The following is a 22,107-nucleotide window of genomic DNA, read 5'->3' as shown; positions in this document are numbered from 1 at the left end:
TATTTGTCTATTTCCACATGTGTGTGCACCTAAGGCCTCATGCACACGAGACGCAGATGAAACCTCTGTTAAAAAAAAGCTGAAACGCGCGTTTAGAAACGCGCGTTTTGCCGCGTTTGCATGTCGCGTTTAGACGCGTTTAGACGCGTTTAGACGCGTTTGCGTTTAGACGCGTTTATAAAGATAACATCATGTAGACCCTCCCCAAGCTCTCAAAGCATTTTTTTTAACTATTTCTGCTATTTTGATCAGAGTGAGCAGCAGCAGCATAGAGAGCAGTTGTACACTTGCATTTGCCGTGTCACTTGCCACGGCACCTGCCACAAGTTGTGGATTGTCCACTTGCCACGTCACTTGCCACAAGTTGGGGATTGTCCACTTGCCACATCACCTGCCACGTCACCTGCCACAAATTGTGGATTGTCCACTTGCCACGTCACTTGCCACATCACCTGCCACGTCACTTTCCACGAGATGTGGATTGTCCACTTTCCACGTCATCTGCCATGCCACCTGCCACAAGCTGTGGATTGTCCACTTGCCATGTCACCAGCCACATCACCTGCCACAAGTTGTGGATTGTCTACTTGCCGCGTCACTTGCCACATCACCTGCCACGTCACTTGCCACGTCACCTGCCACAAGTTGTGGATTGTTCACTTGCCACGTCACCTGCCACGTCACCTGCCACAAGTTGTGGATTGTCCACTTGCCACGTCACTTGCCACAAGCTGTGGATTGTCCACTTGCCACGTCACCTGCCACATCACTTGCCACGTCACCTGCCACAAATTTTGGATTGTCCACTTGCCACGTCACTTGCCACGTCAGCTGCCACGTCACTTGCCACGAGATGTGGATTGTCCACTTTCCACGTCATCTGCCATGCCACCTGCCACAAGCTGTGGATTGTCCACTTGACACGTCACCAGCCACATCACCTGCCACAAGTTGTGGATTGTCCACTTGCCACGTGACTTGCCACATCACCTGCCACGTCACTTGCCACATCACCTGCCACAAGTTGTGGATTGTCTACTTGCCGCGTCACTTGCCACTTCACCTGCCACGTCACTTGCCACGTCACCTGCCACAAGTTGTGGATTGTTCACTTGCCACGTCACCTGCCACGTCACCTGCCACAAGTTGTGGATTGTCCACTTGCCACGTCACTTGCCACAAGCTGTGGATTGTCCACTTGCCACATCACTTGCCACGTCACCTGCCACGTCACCTGCCACGTCACCTGCCACAAGTTTTGGATTGTCCACTTGCCACGTCAGCTGCCACGTCACTTGCCACATCACCTGCCACGTCACCTGCCACAAGTTGTGGATTGTCCACTTGCCACGTCACTTGCCACATCACCTGCCACGTCACTTGCCACGAGATGTGGATTGTCCACTTGCCATGTCACTTGCCACGTCACCTGCCACGTCACTTGCCACGTCAGCTGCCACGTCACTTGCCACAAGATGTGGATTGTCCACTTGTCACATCACCTGCCACATCACTTGCCACATCACCTGCCACAAGTTGTGGATTGTCCACTTGCCACATCACCTGCCACGTCACCTGCCACAAATTGTGGATTGTCCACTTGCCACGTCATTTGCCACATCACCTGCCACGTCACTTGCCACGAGATGTGGATTGTCCACATTCCACGTCATCTGCCATGCCACCTGCCACAAGCTGTGGATTGTCCACTTGCCACGTCACCAGCCACATCACCTGCCACAAGTTGTGGATTGTCTACTTGCCGCGTTACTTGCCACATCACCTGCCACATCACTTGCCACGTCACCTGCCACAAGTTGTGGATTGTCCACTTGCCACGTCACCTGACACAAGTTGTGGATTGTCCACTCGCCACGTCACTTGCCACATCACCTTCCACAAGTGGATTGTCCACTTGCCACGTCACTTGCCACGTCCCCTGCCACAAGTGGATTGTCCACTTGCCACGTCACTTGCCACGTCACTTGCCACGTCACCTGCCACAAGTTATGGATTGTCCACTTGCCACGTCACATGCCAGTCACCTGCCACAAGTTGTTGATTTTCCACTTGCCACGTCACCTGCCAAGTCACTTGCCGCGTCACCTGCCAGGTCACTTGCCACGTCACCTGCCACAAGTTGTCTATTGTCCACTTGCCACGTCACATGCCAGTCACCTGCCACATGTTGTTGATTTTCCACTTGCCATGTCACCTGCCAAGTCACTTGCCGCGTCACCTGCCAGGTCACTTGCCACGTCACCTGCCACAAGTTGTCTATTGTCCACTTTCCACGTCACTTGCCACTTCACCTGCCACGTCACTTGCCACAAGTTGTGGATTGTCCACTTGCCACATCACTTGCCACCTGCCATGTCACTTGCCACAAGTTGTGGATTGTCCACTTGCCACGTCACTTGCCACAAGTTGTGGATTGTCCACTTGCAATTGCAATTGTTTAAAATATTTTTCTAATGGTTTTTCATCATTTGCAATCATTTTTGAGATTTTTAATGTAAAAAAAAAGGTCACCTTTAAAAACGCATATAAACGCAAACGCGGCTAAACGCGGTAGCGGCGTTTTGCCGCGTTTTACCGCGTTTTGCCGCGTTTTGCGTCTGAAACGCAGAAATTTTTGTTTCTGAACGCATTTTTTTGCTTCTGGAAAAACGAGATTAAACGCAACTGCATATAAACGGAAAAAAACGAGACTGTGTGCATGGACACATAGGATAACATTGAATGAGTTCAGGTGCAGTTGAAAAAACTGTCCAACTGCATCTGAACGCGCGTTTAACTGCGTCTCGTGTGCATGAGGCTTAAAACCATTTTTTTTTGTGTAAACTGTTAAAACAGTGTAATTTTTTTTTCTTTTCCAGCTAATTACTTAGTAAGTGTGCTGGAAAATGTTTGTATTGTGTGTCTTCTGTAGTGAGTCCCATCTCCTTGCACCTTGCAAACAAAGAAAATGACTGAAGTTGCATTTATTTCAAATATTAGGACCACCAGGTGCTTGTACGTTTTACCAGCTTCCTAGTAGAGAATCCCAAGATCCCCAAAACACCAGATGCTCAGAAATGCAATTATCCAGCATGCTTCCTGGCCATTGGTACAACACCTCCCCCCACCTTATGAACCTTACTAGTGTAAGGATCTGTCACTAAAAATGACCCTTCATTTTCATTAGAGGTCAGATTTAACTATCAGACCACCTACAGTAAGCCCAAATGACCCAGTATATAACTGTATAGATGCTTGAGGGACTTGTGTATGAAAAATATGCTAACAAGAAAATTATTTGTTGTCCATAGACAATCAGCTTCTATGCATCAATTCTGCAGGGCAACTTTGAAAATTAAACATTGGTTCGTAAATCCATTTAATCCCAATATTATATGGTTATTTTAAAAGTATCTTCATACTGTTGCACTGACCTGCACAGCTGCAAGTCATGTCTACTTTCCTTATATTGTAAATTTAGGTATTTAACAAAGTAGTATGTCATTATTTACAATATGGGATTGTTTCTATTAACTTTACAAAATTAAGAACTGAATACACACATTTTATGGTTGTACATTGATCGATACAAAGCAGATTTCCATGACAACACAAACAAAACTGAATTGCACAGTTTGCTTTAAAGCTAATACAAGATTTTGTTACACTCATACTATAAATGTGGACAGTCACATCATATTCATGAAGATTTTTTTGGGGGGGAAAAAGACAACATCATATTCATGTACAATGTCTTTATATCAGCTTCTGTATATTTACAAAGATTTGTTATTTATACACAGAACACACCATTTCCATACTTTACACACAATTTAAATACTTCATGAAATATGGGGAGGAGGGTGGGGGAATCCTCCAAGGGCTACTCCATCCAAAAGTGATCCGTCCATTTTGGGTCTAGCAAGTTAGGGGTTACCCTCCACTGGCTCTTTGTGTTTCACATTTGGCGTTTCAGTGAGCTAAGTGTGTTACTGGCCTGAGTTCTCCAAATATTCCCTTGTAGAACACAATAGAAGATGCATAATACAATATCTCTTATCAGTAATCTTATCACAACATTTGGAGAATACTACTCATTAAGTAAATCCAGTGGAGAACTGAACCCTGTCCCTCTACATTCACATCTTACAGAAACATTTTATAAGTAGTTACAGCAAACTATTTTTGTTCCTTTTGGCATAAAGGTTTTTAAATAAATGCATAAAATCGGATCATTGTAAGCACCTCCGTCAGTGTTAAGACCCCTTTCACACTGAGGTGTCCTTTTATGAAGCAGTGAAATCTATTCACTGCTTCATTCTCCGGCATTCACAGAGGAGATGTTTCTCCTCTGTATGCCATTTTATCAAGCGGAGTAGATCGCTTCACCCTTGGAGGAGTGAAGCGATCTACAAACGCTTCTAACAATGGAGAACGGCCCCTAATACTGGAATCTCGTGAGACTTTACGAGATTACAGTACTAGAAATTCACAGATACATAGAGATGTCAATTTATTAAGCAGTGATAAATTATCACAGCTCAATACACTGACACACGGTGCGATTAATGTTAGTAAAATAAAGCGTCCCCCTACATAATATATACATGTATACACACACAGACATTATATATACATGTATATACACACACATTATATATATATGTATATATATGTATACACATACATATGACAGGGGGACATGGTTACAGTGTTGGGGGGTCTGAACTAGGCATAAGGAAGTTAATTATCTTCCTCTTTCCTCCTCAGATCCCCCCACATTCCCTCTTCACTCCCCGGTTCTCCACCTCTGAGCTGGTGAATCGGGGAGTGTGAATTCTGACACAGATCGCCAGTGAAGCGCTGAGATCCCAGCTTCATAAACTGGCCGTTACTGTGTCATTCAATGAGGATTCTCAGAGTGTGGAGATAATCGGCGGGAGAACAAGTTCAAACACTTCTCCCCCGATTATCTCTGGTTTATAAACTGTTTATGGGCTGTGATCAGCGGCGATCCTCTGGATCTCCACTGGTCACTGCTTCATAAACGGACACCTATGGCAGTTTTAAGGTGTTTTAACACTAGAAAAGCACTCGTAAAGTGCATGAAAACTGCCTCCCATGCCGCCTGAGTGTGAAAGCCCAAATACTTTCACACTAGGGCAGTGAGCTTATGGGACGTTAGAAAAAGTCCTGCAAGCAGCATCTTTGGGGCAGTTTGGGAACACTGTATACATCGCTCCCAAATCGCCCAGCCCATTGAAATGAATGGGCAGCGCTTCCGAAGAGCAATGCTACAACATGGGTGTTTTAAACCCCTTCTTTGGGGTTAAAAGCACCACGCTAGTGGCAGAAAAGCGCCGCTTAAACAGCGGTAAAGCGCTGCTAAAATGAGCTTCACGGCTAATGCACCAGTGTGAAAGGGGTCTTAATGGTTTGTCTTAACCCTCTAACTGCTATGTCTGCAGAAAAGCTTGTTCTTTTGAAAATCAACAGACCCACTGGCAGGATCATTAAGTAAAAAGAAAAGGAAAAAAGCCTTAAAAAGAAAGCAGACACCATATCTAAGAATTGGAAAGCTGCAATCAAATAATTGTTTGCTTTTGGGTTTTATACCGCTTTAAAAAAACTTTGTGTCCGGCTATAGGAACTGAATGTAAGAATGCCAAATTATCTAAGACAAAAATATGTGCCTTTTATATAATCAGTGTATCTGAAGCTAGGCAAACCCTTAGGTGCTGCAGTTGAATTCCGTTTCTGCATAACAGGTGACAAGTGGAGCTGTTCTTTATCACATACAGCTATCCTTGCTCAGAGCTGCCGTCGGCTGCAGATAGACGGATCGTTGGAGGACAGAAGAAGAGTCCACCTCAGTGGTGGTGGTAGAGGACAGTTCCCTGCGGGGTGTCCGGGCACAGGACGGGAAGAGCTCTCTGCGGAAGGCGATCTCTCTGTGCTCCTGTAAGCAGCAGGAAAAGCACACCTTCTTCTCCAGCCTCCTAAGGAAAACGTTGTTGGTCTTGAAGAAGAGATACACATATGGATTCACTGCGCTGTTGGTCACCACAAAGATACCCAACACAGCCATAACCTCTTCATCCAGACCAGTAATGGTGCCAAAGGCTACCTTCATCTCCACAACGAAGTAGGGGAGCCCACATACTATGAAGAGTATAATGATGACCAGGGTCATTTTTAGGGTCTTTACCTTGGCTCTAGGAATGCAGCTGTTGACAGCCTCAAGCTTGAGTGGTCTTTTGGTGACTTTGAGTTCACAAGCACCACCAAAGTCTTCAATGGTCTTGGGGTTCTTCCCCTTTCTCCAGATGATCCACAGGATGCGGCTGTAGGCTACAGCCAGGACACAGAAAGGTAAGAAGAAGACAGTGACAGAGCTGTATATGATATAGACCTGGAAATGCCACTTAGGTAACTGCCAGAAGACGTTGCGGCACCTGGCACCCTCCTGAGTGTGGGCTGCTCTGAAGACAAAAGCCTGAGGCACTGACAGGAGCAGGGAAAGCAACCAACCCATGGCAGCGAAGCATCGGGTGGGCAGAGGTGTGCTTAATGGGTTAGTAATGACATGGTGTCTTTCCAGGGCTAATATGGCAATTATATTAGAGGAGGCAATGAGTCCAGACACCTGAAATACTTTAAAGATGCGACAAGCCAAATCCCCAGCCAGCCACTCATCCTCTAGTAATTCCCATACAATCTGGGAAAAAAGAGTTAGAAGAGAGACATAGAGGTCGGCTAGTGCCAGGTGGGTGATCAGAAAGTTAATCTTCCTCTTCTTTTCCTTGCCACTGCAGATCATATACAGCACCACTGAATTGCCCACCAGTGACACGGTGAAGATGACAGTCATTGCGATGATCCGAATCTGCCTGTTGTATGGAGGGGACTCCACAACCTGGCTTTGGTTGGAGAAGGGGCTGTTTGTGGCTGCCTGAGCAGAAATAGAAAGGTTACCCATGATGGAAAGGCTCCCATATGGGAATAATTCCTCCATGGCACTGGATCAATGAGGTGCCTGGCACAGAGGGTTCTGCTGTCCACTGGAAGCCTGGTGCTGAAATCTTTAGCACAGGAGCAACAAGCTGGCACCCAGCTAATCGCAACTCTGTATAGTGAGTTGTTGCCAGGCACTTTTAGAATAGAGGTGAAACCTTTTCACATGTCTTTGTCATCTGACGCTCACAGGTGGGTGGTCTAGACAAGCCCCCATAAACACATTACTCATAAATTATGAATGTACTAGGGATACATCAATCGCTTTTCTACAGCTCTGCAGACTTTTGATGTAATTCATGATTCTGACTTTCCTGCTGATGCGTTGTCATTTCATTTTACTTATATCTTTTTTAAAACACCACTATTGTGAAAATATAATGGCAGAGCATCTGTTGCGACAATGTTGCCCTCTGATTAGTTGCATATACGCAACACAATTACGGAAGTCTTATGAGAAATGTAACTTAACTTCTGATGAGAGCAAAGCTATCTGGTTCTAAACCAAAAGAACTGTGCTTGATGCAAATACTCAACAAGTAATACAAATCTTATAACATAGAAAATGAATAAATACAGCAGCACTCAATAACACATCCTAATACAAATGTGATAACAAACTGATAACAAATATTGTTGTGCTGTACCTTTAAATAAAAAATGTACAAACATTTATTTTATTACAGGTACTTATATAGCGCTGTCAATTAATGCAGCACTTTACATATATATATTGTACATTGACATCAGTCCCTGCCCTCATGGAGATTACAATCTAAGTTCCCTAACTTACATTGATATGTACACATACTAGGGCCAATTTAGACAGGAGCTAAGTAATACAAATTAAAAAATATAATGATGGGATTTTAACAGCACCAAAAGTATTATACAGGCATAAAAATGCAAAAAGTTTATTATACATATAAGTTAAAAATAGACGCAAAAGTTCAAACATGTACATCAACTGTATACATTGATCACATCCAGGGCAAAAACTAGGGGGGGGGGGGCACATGCCCCGGGTGCCAACTTGAGGAGGAGGGTGACAAACTGAGAGGGTCCAATGTCTGCAGTGCTGACACTAGCTGGGATATGGGAGTTTGGATCAGGCTGGACTGACCCATCTGAGCTGCTGAGCTGCATTTAGGGAGCCAAGCTCACACACCCCTGACTTCTCTGTAGACCCACATCGCCGTTGGTCATAGGGGAGCCAGGATCCGGACCCCAGAGCTTCTGCCTTAAAGTTAGACCTGGACAGGAGGGGCGAGGGGGCAGGCATTTGATAGAACCAACTGTCTCTATTTTCCTTCTGCTGCCGCTGAAAGCCAGATTCAGGGCTGCAGAAGGGAAATGCAGCCAATGGCTAATGTTTCTAGTAAATGCCTCCCTCTCCACCTCTCTTTGCTACCTGGGCCCCGTTCTCCCCCCCATGTAGCGCTGCCGGCTGCCCCCTCTCACCTCCCTGCCAGATGATGCAATGTGTCAGGATGGAGTGGGGGGAAAGGTTCAGTAAGTATGTAATTTACCGGCACCTTCCTTTTCTGAATGAACAGTGTAAGTGATAGATACTGATCACTCACTCTGTTCACTAATAAACAAAGTATAGTAAACTGCAGTGCAGCTGAGGCTGCAGAGAAATGAAACAATCCTATAGTGGGGGGTGGGCTGCCTGGGACAACACACAGATCTGTCTTCCTGCATAGCTGATCATGTGTCACCCCCTTAGAACAATACACAGGCAGAGACCCATTCTGTCTCTGCAGGGAATGATCGCAGATGGTCGATTGGCCAGCGGGGGAGCCAATCAGCGGGTCCGGTGGACTCGATATCCACCGGCTGCCCATGATCATTCCCCGCAGGGACAGAACGGGGATTTGCCTGTTTAAGCAAGGCAGATCTCCATTCTGACAGGTGATGACCCAGGATCTTGTCTTTCTGCTATGCAGGAAGACGGATCTGTGTGTTGTCCCAGGTTAAAAACAGAAACACACTGAGGGAACACATTTAACCCTTTGATCGCCCCTGATGTTAACCCCTTCCCTGCCAGTGCCATTAGTATAATGCCAGTGCATTTTTTTTAGCACTGATCACTGTGATAATGTCACTGGTTCCCAAAAAATTGTCAAAAATGTCAGCTAGGTGTCCAATCTGTCGCCCGCAATGTCGAAGTCCCGCTAAAAAAATCACTGATCACCGCCATTACTAGTAAAAAAAAAATAATAATAAAAATGCCATAAATCTATCCCCTAGTTTGTAGAAGCTATAACTTTTGTGCAAACCAATCAATATACTCTTATTGGGGTTCTTATCACCGATAATATGTATCAGAATACTTTGGGGGTCATTTACTACAGCGCCAATAAATTATCCTGCAATCCTGGAAAATATGCCAATTAAGGCCAATTAGGACTTCAACTCTCAGAAACTGGGCACACATGCAAATGGAAAGAAAGCACACTATTGCCGGCATAAAAAAGCGTAAAAAAGCCTGTCACATCTCATCTGCAGGAATAGTGGAAGTCAATGGGGTTTGAACCAGAAAAATCAAACATTCTCGCTAAATGCTTATATGCAAGTTCTTTGCCATAAAGAAAGTGTATGGGGACCTGGGTCCTGTATCAATATAAATTTTGTTTATTTTAAATGGCCTTTTTTCAGGAAGAATGATTTTAGTAATGCTTAAAGCGAAATAATAAAAATGAAAAATTCCTTTAAATATCATGCCTGTGGAGCATTTGCCTGTAAAGTAGCACATCTGGCCGATGTGTAGAACATTGCTGCAGAAAAATTACATTTCTAAAGGAAAAAAATGAATTCAAAACTGCTCGCGGCTGTAATGTATTGCTGGGTCCTGGCAATATAGATTAAAAATCAAGGAAAAAAATAGCGTGCAACCCCCACCCAGTCTATACCAGGCCCTTTGAGTCTGGTATGAACATTAAGGGGAACTTCGTGCCAAAATAAAAAAAAAATTGCATAAGGGTTCCACAAAATCCATACCAGACCAAGCAGCCATGGCAGGTCAAAAAAGGGGGGACAAGCAAGCGACCCCCGTTCCTGAACCATACCAGGCAGCTTGCCCTCAACATGGGAAAGGTGCTTTGGGGTCCCACCAAGGCACCTTGTCTCCATGTTGATGGGGACAAGGAAATCTTCCCCACAACCCTTGGCCGGTGGTTGTCGGGGTCTGCGGGCAGGCGCTAATCAGTGATCAGCGTTTTTTATCGTGACTGCGACATTGTGGAGGACAGAAAAAAAATTCTAAAGCGCACACATGCAAAAAAGACATTTACCTCCTGCAAGGCTATTTAAAACACCTAAACATTTTCAAAAAATATGGGGATTTAGTCACACCATATTGCTATATCGTGCTTAAGCCCAGTTTCTGCAACAAAGTACCCCATAGTCAGTGGGTCCTATGCTATCCATAGAATGGGAGATCCTGCCTCTGAACCATGGGAGACATACACTCCTCTACATGGGAGAAATAAAGGACTCTGACATAGGTGGACATTAATGAGAGGCAATGATGAGGAAGCACCATATAGCAATATGGTGTGACTAAATCGCCATATTTTTTGAAAATGTTTAGGTGTTTTAACCACTTCAGCTCCGGACCAATAAACACCTTAAGGACCAGAGGTCTTTTTGCAATTTCGCACTGCGCTGCTTTAACTGGTAATTGCGCGGTCATGCAATATTGCACCCAAACAAAATTTGCGTCCTTTTCTTCCCACAAATAGAGTTTTCTTTTGATGGTATTTGATTGCCTCTGCGATTTTTTTTTTTTTGCGATATAAATGGAAAAAGAGCGAAAATTTTGAAAAAAAAAGATATTTTCTTCTTTTTGTTATAAGAAAAATCGAATAAACTAAATTTTAGTCATACATTGAGGGCAAAATTTATTCAGCCACATGTCTTTAGTAAAAAAAAATGTCAATAAGCGTATATTTTTTGGTTTGCGCAAAAGTTATAGCGTCTACAAACTAGAGTACATTTTCTGGAATTTACACAGCTTTTAATTTATGACTGCCGATCTCATTTCTTGAGGTGCTAAAATGGCAGGGCAGTACAAATCCCCCCCAAATGACCCCATTTTGGAAAGTAGACACCCCAAGGAAATTGCTGATGGGTATGTTGAGCCCATTGAATATTTATTTTTTTTGTCCTAAGGGATTGAATAATGACAAAAAAAAAAAAAAAAATTTTTTTTACAAAAAGTTGTCACTAAATGATATATTGCTCACACATGCCATGGTTATATGTGGAATTGCACCCCAAAATATATTTCGCTACTTCTCCCGAGTATGGCGATACCACGTGTGTGGGACTTTTTGGGAGTCTAGTCGCGCACGGCACCCCGAAAACCAATCACCACCTTCAGGATTTCTAAGGGTGCAAATTTTTGATTTAACTCCTCACTACCTATCACAGTTTCGAAGGCCATAAAATGCCAAAATAGCACAAAACCCCCCAAAATGACCCCATTTTGGAAAGTAGACACCCCAAGCTATTTACTGAGAGGCATGTTGAGTCCATGGAATATTTTATATTTTGCCACAAGTTGCGGGAATATTACAAACTTTTTTTTTTTTTGCACAAAGTTGTCACTAAATGATATATTGCTCACACATGCTATGGGCAGAAGTCAAATTACACCCCTAAATACATTCTGCTGCTTCTCCCGAGTACGGGGATACCACATGTGTGGGACTTTTTGGGAGTCTAGTCGCGCACGGCACCCCGAAAACCAATCACCACCTTCAGGATTTCTAAGGGTGCAAATTTTTGATTTAACTCCTCACTACCTATCACAGTTTCGAAGGCCATAAAATGCCAAAATAGCACAAAACCCCCCCAAATGACCCCATTTTGGAAAGTAGACACCCCAAGCTATTTACTGAGAGGCATGTTGAGTCCATGGAATATTTTATATTTTGCCAAAAGTTGCGGGAATATTACAAACTTTTTTTTTTTTTGCACAAAGTTGTCACTAAATGATATATTGCTCACACATGCTATGGGCAGAAGTCAAATTACACCCCAAAATAAATTCTGCTGCTTCTCCCGAGTACGGGGATACCACATGTGGGGGACTTTTTGGGAGCCTAGCCACGTACGGGACCCCGAAAACCAAGCACTGCCTTCCGGATTTGAATATAAAATGCTATAAAAAACAAACTAACCAGAGTCACCCGTAACACTTATACGGTGATCAGTGGTGAAAGGGTTAACTAGGGGCAATCAGGGGGTTCAAATTTTTATTAGGTAGTATATGGGGGTCCCTGGCGCTATATAAAAACCTGACGGGGAACCTAAATAACTAACTGGCTAACCAGCGTCACCAGTGACACTTATACTGTGATCGCTGGTGAAAGGGGGTGAAAGGGTTAACTAGCAGCAATCAGGGGGTTAAAACCATTATTGGGTAGTATATCGGGGTACCTAGCGCTATAAAAACCTGGCGGTGAACCTAAAAAAATAACTAGCTACCTAGCGACACTAGCGACACTGATGCAGCGTTCAGAAAAATTATCGCTTAGTGACACTGGCAAAAGGGGGTGAAAGGGTTAACTAGCGGAAATCAGGGGGTTAAAACCATTATTGGGTAGTATATCGGGGTACCTAGCGCTATAAAAACCTGGCGGTGAACCTAAAAAAATAACTAGCTACCTAGCGACTGTAGCGACACTAATGCAGCGATCAGAAAAACGATCGCTTAGTGACACTGGCAAAAGGGGGTGAAAGGGTTAACTAGCGGCAATCAGGGGGTTAAAACCATTATTGGGTAGTATATCGGGGTACCTAGCGATATAAAAACCTGGCGGTGAACCTAAAAAAATAACTAGCTACCTAGCGACACATGCAGCGATCAGAAAAATGATCGCTTAGTGACACTGGCAAAAGGGGGTGAAAGGGTTAACTAGCGGCAATCAGGGGGTTAAAAACATTATTGGGTAGTATATCGGGGTACCTAGCGCTATAAAAACCTGGCGGTGAACCTAAAAAAATAACTAGCTACCTAGCGACTGTAGCGACACTAATGCAGCGATCAGAAAAACGATCGCTTAGTGACACTGGCAAAAGGGGGTGAAAGGGTTAACTAGCGGCAATCAGGGGGTTAAAAACATTATTGGGTAGTATATTGGGGTACCTAGCGATATAAAAACCTGGCGGTGAACCTAAAAAAATAACTAGCTACCTAGCGACACTAGCGACACATGCAGCGATCAGAAAAATGATCGCTTAGTGACACTGGCAAAAGGGGGTGAAAGGGTTAACTCTAGGGGCAATCAGGGGGTTAAATCTTTATTGGGGGGTGATAGGGGGCTACCCTGGACCTAACACTAACTGTCCTGACAGTTTTTACTGTCACAACTGACACTGAATGCATTGATCAGTAAAGAAATGATCAATGCAATCAGTGACACTGTGACTGGGGGGGGAGGGGGGGCGGGGGGGGATCGGGGGGCGATCGGGGGGGGTTTGTGTGCCTGTGTGTACCTACATGTCAGTGTAGTGTTGGTGCACACTTACTTTTACTCTTCTCCTCGTAGTCCGGTCAAAAAGACCGCCCCGAGGAGAATGACATCACTTCCTCCTTCCTGTGTAAACAATACACAGGGGAGGAAGCTTCTCATTGGCCAGGAGCGATCCAGAGGGGGTGGCCGAAAACCAACGGCCATCCCCTCATCACGGAGCGCTCCTGGACCGAATCGGACCGCCGTAAACAGCGGGAGGGGGTCCGATCGGACCCCCCACCCGCTGGAAGGCAATCACGTAGATGTACGTGATTGTGCCTGCCTGTGCCATTGTGCTGACGTACAATGGCAATACGGCGGTCCTCAAGTGGTTAAATAGCCTTGCAGGAAGTAAATGTCCCTTTTGCATGTGAGCGCTGTAGTATTTTGTTCTGTTCTATGGTCTTATGGCTGCACCATCTTTAATGCATATTTTTAGGCCCCCCAAATATCTTGCGCCCACCGGGCATCTGCATCGGCTTCATGGACACGTTGCGGGCCACCGGAGGCTCGTGCCTGCTAAAACATCTTAAAGAGGTGACGTACAGCTACGATGGCTCACGCAGGGGAGCCAACCTGCCGCAGTATACTCTGGCGGCTGGTCCAGAAGCGGTTAACAAGGGGCCCCCCAGATCCTCACACCCCCCTATGTGAATGGGTATTGGGCACATTGTACCCCTACCCATTCACCAAAAAAAGCAGTGAAATGTGACAAAAACAAATAGCCGGTTTTTGACTTTTGAATTGCTTTAGTGTAAAATCGCTCTGAGCCGTCTTCTCCCCTGAGACGTATCTACCGGCGTAATTTTCTCCTGGTGCAGTCTCTCTTGCCGCCATCTTATTTCCTCATCATCTCCTGCTGCCATCTCTTCCGCCACCGCCTACTTCTCCCGCTGCTGTTTTCTTCCTCTAAGCCTTGTTTTACCTCACCGCCGTCTTTCTCCGTTTGGATTGTCATGGAGAACCTGCCCCCTTTATTAAAAAAAAAAAAGTGATGGGCTCTTTGTGTGACGTCAACGGATGGTCACACCCCATGGCTTTGTAAGAGATGCCAGACAGTAGGTGACAACACAACGGAGGAAGATGGCAGCGGGAGAAGTAGGCGGTGGCAGGAGAGATGGCGGCAGGAGAAGATGGTGACAGAAGATGGCGGCAAGAGGGACTGCCCCAGGAGAAGATGGAGACATGGCTCAGGAGAGAAGACAGCACAGAGCTATTTTACAATAAAGGAATTGTCAAAAACCGGCTATTGTTTTTTTGTCACATTTCACATTTTTTTTTGGTGAAGGGGTAAATTCTTCCAGGGCTGAAGTGGTTAAAGGGGGCTTTCAGATTCTGATAAGTCCCCTGCAGACCTCCACAACCACCGGGCAAGGGTTTTGGGGATGAGGCCCATGTCCCCATCAACATGGGGACAAGGTGCTTTGAGGGGACCCCAAAGCACCCTCCCCATGTTGAGGGCATGTGGCCTGGTATGGTTCAGGAGGGAAGGGTGCCGCTGTCTTGCCCCCTTTTCCTGCAGCCTGCCAGGTTGCGTGCTCAGATAAGGGTCTGGTATGGATTTTGGGGGAGACCCCCACGCCATTTTTTATTTTGGTGCAGGGTTCCCCTTAATATCCATACCAGACCTGAAGGACCTGGTATGGATTTGGGGGGGGGGCACCCATGTAGTTTTTTTTATTTTGGTGTGGAGTTTCCCTTAATATTTATACCAGACCCAAAGGGCCTGTTATGGACTGGGGGGCAGGGCCAGATTAAAAACATCATGGGCCTGGTGCTGAGGATTTTGGTGGGGCCTTTTATAAACAATAAATAAATAAAAATGCAAACTATGTTTTGTTATATCAAATTCAATTAAAGAGAGAGAGGGAGGATGAAAGAGAGAGAAAGGGGATGAAAGAGGCGTGAGGGGTAAGGGAGGGAGGATGAGAAAGAAAGGAGGGATGAGAAAAGGAGGATGCACATGAGCATGTGTGGGAATGACATCAACGCAGCCTGGCCAGGGCAAGTGACCGAAGGCACAGAACCCAGAAGAAAGACTGGGTGAAGATGGAAGTGCCCAGGCCCCGCCGGACTGATCACAGCACAGCACTGGAGGGCTCAGTCTGCCAATTTAAGTGTGCCCTAATGTGTTAATATGCTGTGCATATTTGTACATTATGACATAACCTACCCCAGGGCCTCTAAAAAGCAGTAATGTTAGAAAAGTTTACTACCGCTTTAATATCACAGGAGCCTCTCATGGGGCCCCTTACTGACCCTGTGGCCCTTGGGCAGTGCCTAAGTGCATAGTTGTCAACATTTGAAAAATAATTTCAGGGACGCTTTTTTTTAAAGTGCTATATTTAGAGTAGCTGACATCCCCCATGTTCCTCTATACATCACAATAGTAATTACAAAATTAAATGAGTACTAATAATGGGGCAGAACAAATATGAGAACTGTGAGATTTCCTTTAGTTGAACTAACAAAAGTATGCCCATTCTAGAGCTGGTAAAATTGAGGATATTCAGTATAATTTTAAAGAGCATTTTTTTGTGGGTAAGAGGCATAGGGGAGGAGTGTGGATGGTATAAAAGTGGGAAGTATGTGCAGGTGAGGGAGAGGAATGTGGAGGGTCTAACAGTGAGCACTATGTACATGATAGGAGTGCAGAGGGTATGGCAGAAGGCACTATGTACAGGAGAGGAGTGTGAAGGGTATGACAGTGGGCAGTATGTGCAGGAGAGGAGTGTGAAGGGTATGACGATGGGCAGTATGCACAGCAGAGGAGTGTAGAGGGTATGACATTGGGCACTATGTATAAGAGAAGAGTGTGGAGGGTATGACAGTGAGCAATATGTACAGGAGAGAAGTGTGGAGAGTAGGACAGTAAGCAGTAATTACAGGAGAGGAGTGTGGAGGGAGGGTATGACGGTGGGCACTATGTATAGGAGAGAAGTGTTGGAGGTATGACAGTGGGCACTATGTATAGGAGAGGAGTGTGGAGGGTATGAAAGTGAGTAGTATGTACAGGAGAGGAGTGTGGAGGGTATTACAATGGGCACTATGTATAGGAGAGAAGTGTGGAGGGTACGACAGTGGGCACTATGTACAGGAGAGAAGTGTATGACAGCGGGCACTATGTACAGGAGAGGAGTGTGTAGGATATGACAGCGGGCATTATGTATAGGAGAGAAGTGTGGAGGGTATGAAAGTGAGCAGTATGTACAGGAGAGAAGTGTGGAGACAGAGTATGACAGTAGGCACTATGTATAGGAGAGAAGTGTGGAGAGTATGGCAGTGGGCATTATGTATAGGAGAGAAGTGTGGAGAGTATGACAGTGGGCACTGTGTATAGGAGAGGTGGATGAAGTAATCTGGGAAGTAAAAATGTAAAGGTTTGTGGAAGGATGTTTAGGGACTGCGTAGTGGTTAAGCGGGCCATAAAATGGATTGAAATTACACCAATTAAGCAGAGACCAGCCATAGTCGATCTATGTATGGGCTAGCTGGTTTTATGCTGGGTTTTTTCCCCAAAAAAGTTTGAAAAATTGCTGCGCAAATATCGTGTAACATAAAAAGTTGCAAAGACCACCATTTTATTCCATAGGGTGTCTGCTAAAACAATATATAATGCTTGAGGGTTCTGAGTAATTTTTTAGCATAAAAAAAATGATGACTTTTACATGTAGGAGAGAAGTCTCAGAATGGGCCTGGGTGGCAAGGGGTTAATTATCATAAGTAATATACAAATAATTATTATAAGCACTGTGAGTTCATCCTCTCAGTCTGCTGCAGAGTGTTCCAGCTTGTACAGTATTTAAACTGGCCGCTCTGTATGTAGCTTCTGACAGGCTGCACAAGGAGCCCCGTATCTCTGGAACCATAGATCATAGCAGCCCCATATTTTAACCAGTGCTGGAGTGGGTCTTTAGCTACCTACCCCCCAAATTTTTTTTATTTTTTTTTGGCAAATGGGCCTATCTTGAGAAAGGGGCCTGGAGCTGCAGCTCCAATAGCCCCTATGTTAATCCGGCCCTGCTGGGGGGTGGAACTCACGCTGTTTTTTTCAATGATTGTTATCTATATTCCCGGGATCCGACAATACATTACAACCGCGAGCAGTTTTAAATGACATTTTTACCTTTAGAAATGTAAATATGCATAACAATTTAACTGAATGTATGTTAAACAAAACACTCACAAGCATGTTAACCATTTTAAGACCAGACTTTTTTTCTGACATTTGTTGTAAAAATCTGTATTTTTTGCTAGAAAAATACCTAGAACTCCCAAACAATTTACATACATACATATATATATATATATATATATATATATATATATATACATACATACATATATATATATATATAAACATATATATATATATATATATATATATATATATATATATATATATATATATATATATATATATATATATATATATATATATATATATATATATATAAAAATATATATATATATATATATATATATATAAATATATATATATTTTTTATTTTTTTTAGCAACGATCCCAGAGAATAAAATGATGGTCAATGTAATATTTTATGTCATACTGTATTTGCGGTCTTTCAAATGCAAATTTTTGGAATTTTTTTTTTTAATGAATAATAATAAAAAAAAAAAACAATAGAAATGTAATTTTGCTGTGGTACTGTTATAAAAATGAGAAAGATGCGCTACTTTACAGGCAGACTAAGGGGACCCCCAGACACCATATTTAAAGGAATATTTCATTTTTATTGTTTCACTCTTCACTCTCGTTTTTTAAACTTTTTTTGGGAGAGGGGGATCCGCTCTGAATCTATACTAGATCCGAACGGCCTTGTATAGACCTGGGGGGAACCCCACACAGTTTTTGTTAAGGACGCAGTGGCTGGCTTCCCGGCACCCCAGTTAGCAACCAGCTATACACAGTGTTAAAATAAGAACTGCAAAACACATAAAAAATTGCATCACAAATGCAACAGTTGCATTTCTGGTGCGGTTGCATTGAAATATATTACTCGCAACTTGCAGGAAAAAAGTCCCTGACCATTTCCAAAAATGCACTGGCCGCGAAACATATAAATGTGAACTAGTACCATAGGAAACCATGTTCAATAGACTTTAGAGCATTTCTGCAAACTGCAAAACACACTAAACGAATAGGTGTGAGCCTAGGGTCAGGGCCGATTCACACTGGAGCGATGCGAGAACCCCATCGCATACAACTCACAGGCAGTTCACGCTGCCATATGCAAACTGTTGGGAGTGTCAGTAGAAAGCTAAGGACACCCTCAAATTAGTTTGCATATCGCAGAGCGGAACTGCAAATTCAGACAGGAATCGGATCCAATTCTGCTGTGGACAAAAAAAAGGGTGCTGTGTGAGTTTGGTCCGAATGCAATGCAAATTCAGCCATACAATCCGTATAGTTGAGTTTGCATCACACAGACATCGCATGTGATTTTCAGTGTGGGAGAAATCACATCCGATGTCGGACAGCACAGCAGTGTGAACCGGCCCTAAGGCCCCTTTCACACTTGTGCGACTGCGTCCAGAGACCTCAAGATTACATTGGCATTGCTTAAAATTGCATTAAATTTGTGGGAAAAAATCACGGGACTTTCAGGTCACACAAGTGTGAAAGTTGCCTTATGGCATGAAAAGTCGGCCAAGTGTGAAAGGAACCTAATGAGATTCATTGATAACACCATTGAATTAGGCCCCATTTGCACTTGTGTGACCAATGCCTGTGTAATCTTGTGGTATATGGACCTCAAGTCGCATCAAAGTCAGACCAAAGTAGTGCTGGGACGAGTTTGACCCACTTGCAGAATGCGCAAGTGAGAATACTGCCTAAGTCAAAGGTATTATCCATAAATCTCATTCACACTGCTGCGACCTGAAAGTGACACTATTTTGCTGCAACTTTGGTGCTGCAACTTGGGCCCAACTTCTGGGAATGCCTGTGTAATATTGCACCCTATGTACCTAAAGTCACATGAATGTCACACCAAAGTAGTACAGGGCTACTTTGAAGTTGTTGCAACTTGAATTAGCAGATATGAATGGTTATCATTGAGAATCATGAGGTACAACTTGTCATGCAACTCAGAGGTCCAAATTTGCTGGAAAAGTTGCCCAAGTGAGAAACAAGTCATATATATTTTAATAAAAAGGAGCTCTTATTTATATTTGCATAGTGCTTACTGATTTACATTAGCAGAACAAATGCAGGAAGTGATGTATGCACTTGGGCCCCACAAGCAAATGTGTGGTGATGCCAAACAAATCAATGAACCCTACCCACACCAAATCTAACTACCACATCCACCCCCACATTGAGTAAGCACACATACATATCCTACAATTATCGGACAAAAATGAGCAGCACCTCCTCTTTCTAAAGAAGGACCTTGCCATGTCCACCTAGATGGAGATCCTGACCAGCACAGGATATTTCGAGTGATTAATGACTAATTTCCAGGTCAGAAGGTGAAACCACGCTCTTTTGATCGTAGCTGCGAATATTTAATCACACCCAAGATTAGAATTTTTTGAAATTTTCGTTTATTTACAGATATGTGAATCTGTATTTCTACACATAACGATATTTGAAGGTAAACTAAAGGGAGTTTGATGAGAAATGGTGTCCCTGGGATCACAGAAGGTGAATTGCAAAGGCCCAGTCTGAACCCTGGTTCACAATGACAACAGGAATAAAATTGTGTGAGTTCAGCTGAACTCACATGATTTCATTCCTGCTTGTCAGTCCTGACTGTGGGGAGGGATTTCAGAGACACTGTGCGAGCTTCTGCACTGATGTAAAAAAAAAAAATTGCGAAGTCGCCCAAAGTAGTACAGAAACGACTTTTGGAAATTGCGGCGTCGCACCGATTAGAACGGTGCAATTTCCACCGATTTGGCATGTGAATTTGAACCAGGGCTGACATACAACATTGCCTATCCACTAGCTGAATTCATTACCTGAAATTCTCCACAGCTGTTATACTCAAAGACTCCACCTGAACGCCTTTATCATTTACTTGCAGGTGTTCTGAAGAGATTTGTTTTTTTGGTGCACAATTATACCTTATAATTCCTATGGGTATAAGATATTGCACTTCTCCAAAACTAATTAAAAAGAAGAAAGAAAAGAGAACAAACAAGCTGAACAATGTACTTTTATTTTGCCAGCAGAAACAAAATTATGTACATTCATTTACTAGCATAAAAAAAATATATTCTACAAGATATATGGTGCTACATTTAGAAAAACAACTAGCAATTGGATTTTAAGGGCCCTGCTTATGGGAGCTTACAATCTAAAATTTGTCTAAACTTTAGAGTGGACACAGCTTTACTTTCAGTGTATAATGGGTAACACATTTCTTACTACAACTTTCTTACCCACCAACCCACATCACATTATATATCTGCAAGATTATAGAAACATGCTTAACAGTCATTATTCTTACAAAGCATTCTAAAGTAAAATTAAAAAGGCACATATTCAAACTATAACACCCACCACCTCCCCACAATCCACACACATACATTGGTGAGTATGCTCTGCTGGAAACTGCATTTCTGTGTACTTGATTAACCACTTGACCACTGGGCACTTAAAGAGGAAGTAAACCCCAATGGGTTTACTTCCTCTTTCATTCCCTGCAAAGGTAAAGCATAATGGACTACTATGCATCGCATAGTAGTCCATTATGTGTCACTTACCTGACACAGGAGCCAGGGGAAGTCACCGATGTCCCCTGTAGTCCGGCACATCCATCTTCTTGGTGGGTTTCGCTGCTCCGCCGCTGTCATTCGGCGAAGCCGCGATGACGTCACTCCCGCGCATGCGCACGGGAGCTGCCACTCGTGGCATATCGCCGTTGACCGCGGCATGCTCAGTGCGCCTGCGTGCTGCTGTCTACGGTGCATGCGCTGTAGACAGCGGTGCCTATCTTTCGCCAAATATCTCCTAAACCTTGTAGGTTTAGGAGATATTTATTGGACCTACAGGTAAGCCTTAATCTAGGCTTACCTGTAGGTCAAAGTTGGTTGTAAGGGTTTACAACCACTTTAAACCCCCTTCCTAACCAGACCAATTTTCAGCTTTCGGTGCTCTCACAGTTTGAATGACATTTACTCAGTCATGCAACACTGTACCCAAATGAAATTTTGTCCTTTTTTTCACACAAATAGAGCTTTCTTTTTGTGGTATTTAATCACCGCTGTTTTTTTTTATTTTTTGTGCTATTAATCAAAAAAGACTGAAAATTCGGTAAAAAATAAATAAAAAATCCTTCTTTCTTTTAAAATTTATTGCAGAGTATTGGCAGAGTATTGGTGAGTATTGGCAGAGTATTGACGAGTATTGGCAGAGTATTGGCAGATTATAGCAGAGTATTGCAGCGTTACAGAGTATTGGCAAGTATTATGAGAGTATTGGCAGAGTATTGCAGTGTTGCAGAGAATTGGCAGAGTATTGGCAGAGTATTGCAGTGTTGCAGAGTATTGTCACAGTATTGCAGTGTTGCAGAGTGTTGCACAGTATGGGCAGAGTATTGCA

The 22,107-nt window shown here is 43.7% G+C and overlaps 2 protein-coding genes across 2 annotated transcripts in view; one reads left to right on the top strand and one right to left on the bottom strand.

The window, feature by feature from the left end:
* The window catches only part of RFESD (Rieske Fe-S domain containing), a 278,054-nt gene that overhangs the window by 184,082 nt on the left and 71,865 nt on the right, over window positions 1-22,107 (top strand). The window lies entirely within an intron of this gene.
* On the bottom strand, window positions 4,700-7,138 carry GPR150 (G protein-coupled receptor 150). The gene has a single exon (XM_077462370.1). It carries the CDS (start codon window positions 7,013-7,015, stop codon window positions 5,792-5,794), a length of 1,224 nt encoding a protein of 407 aa, XP_077318496.1. The 5' UTR covers window positions 7,016-7,138; the 3' UTR covers window positions 4,700-5,791.

Source organism: Lithobates pipiens, unplaced genomic scaffold (genome assembly GCF_037356315.1).
Source record: "Lithobates pipiens isolate NorthernLeopardFrog02 unplaced genomic scaffold, aLitPip1_a1.2 Scaffold_3, whole genome shotgun sequence".
NCBI classification, from domain to species: Eukaryota; Metazoa; Chordata; class Amphibia; order Anura; family Ranidae; genus Lithobates; species Lithobates pipiens.
The sequence above is the reverse complement of the archived record's forward strand: the minus strand, read 5'-3'. Positions and strand labels throughout refer to the sequence as shown.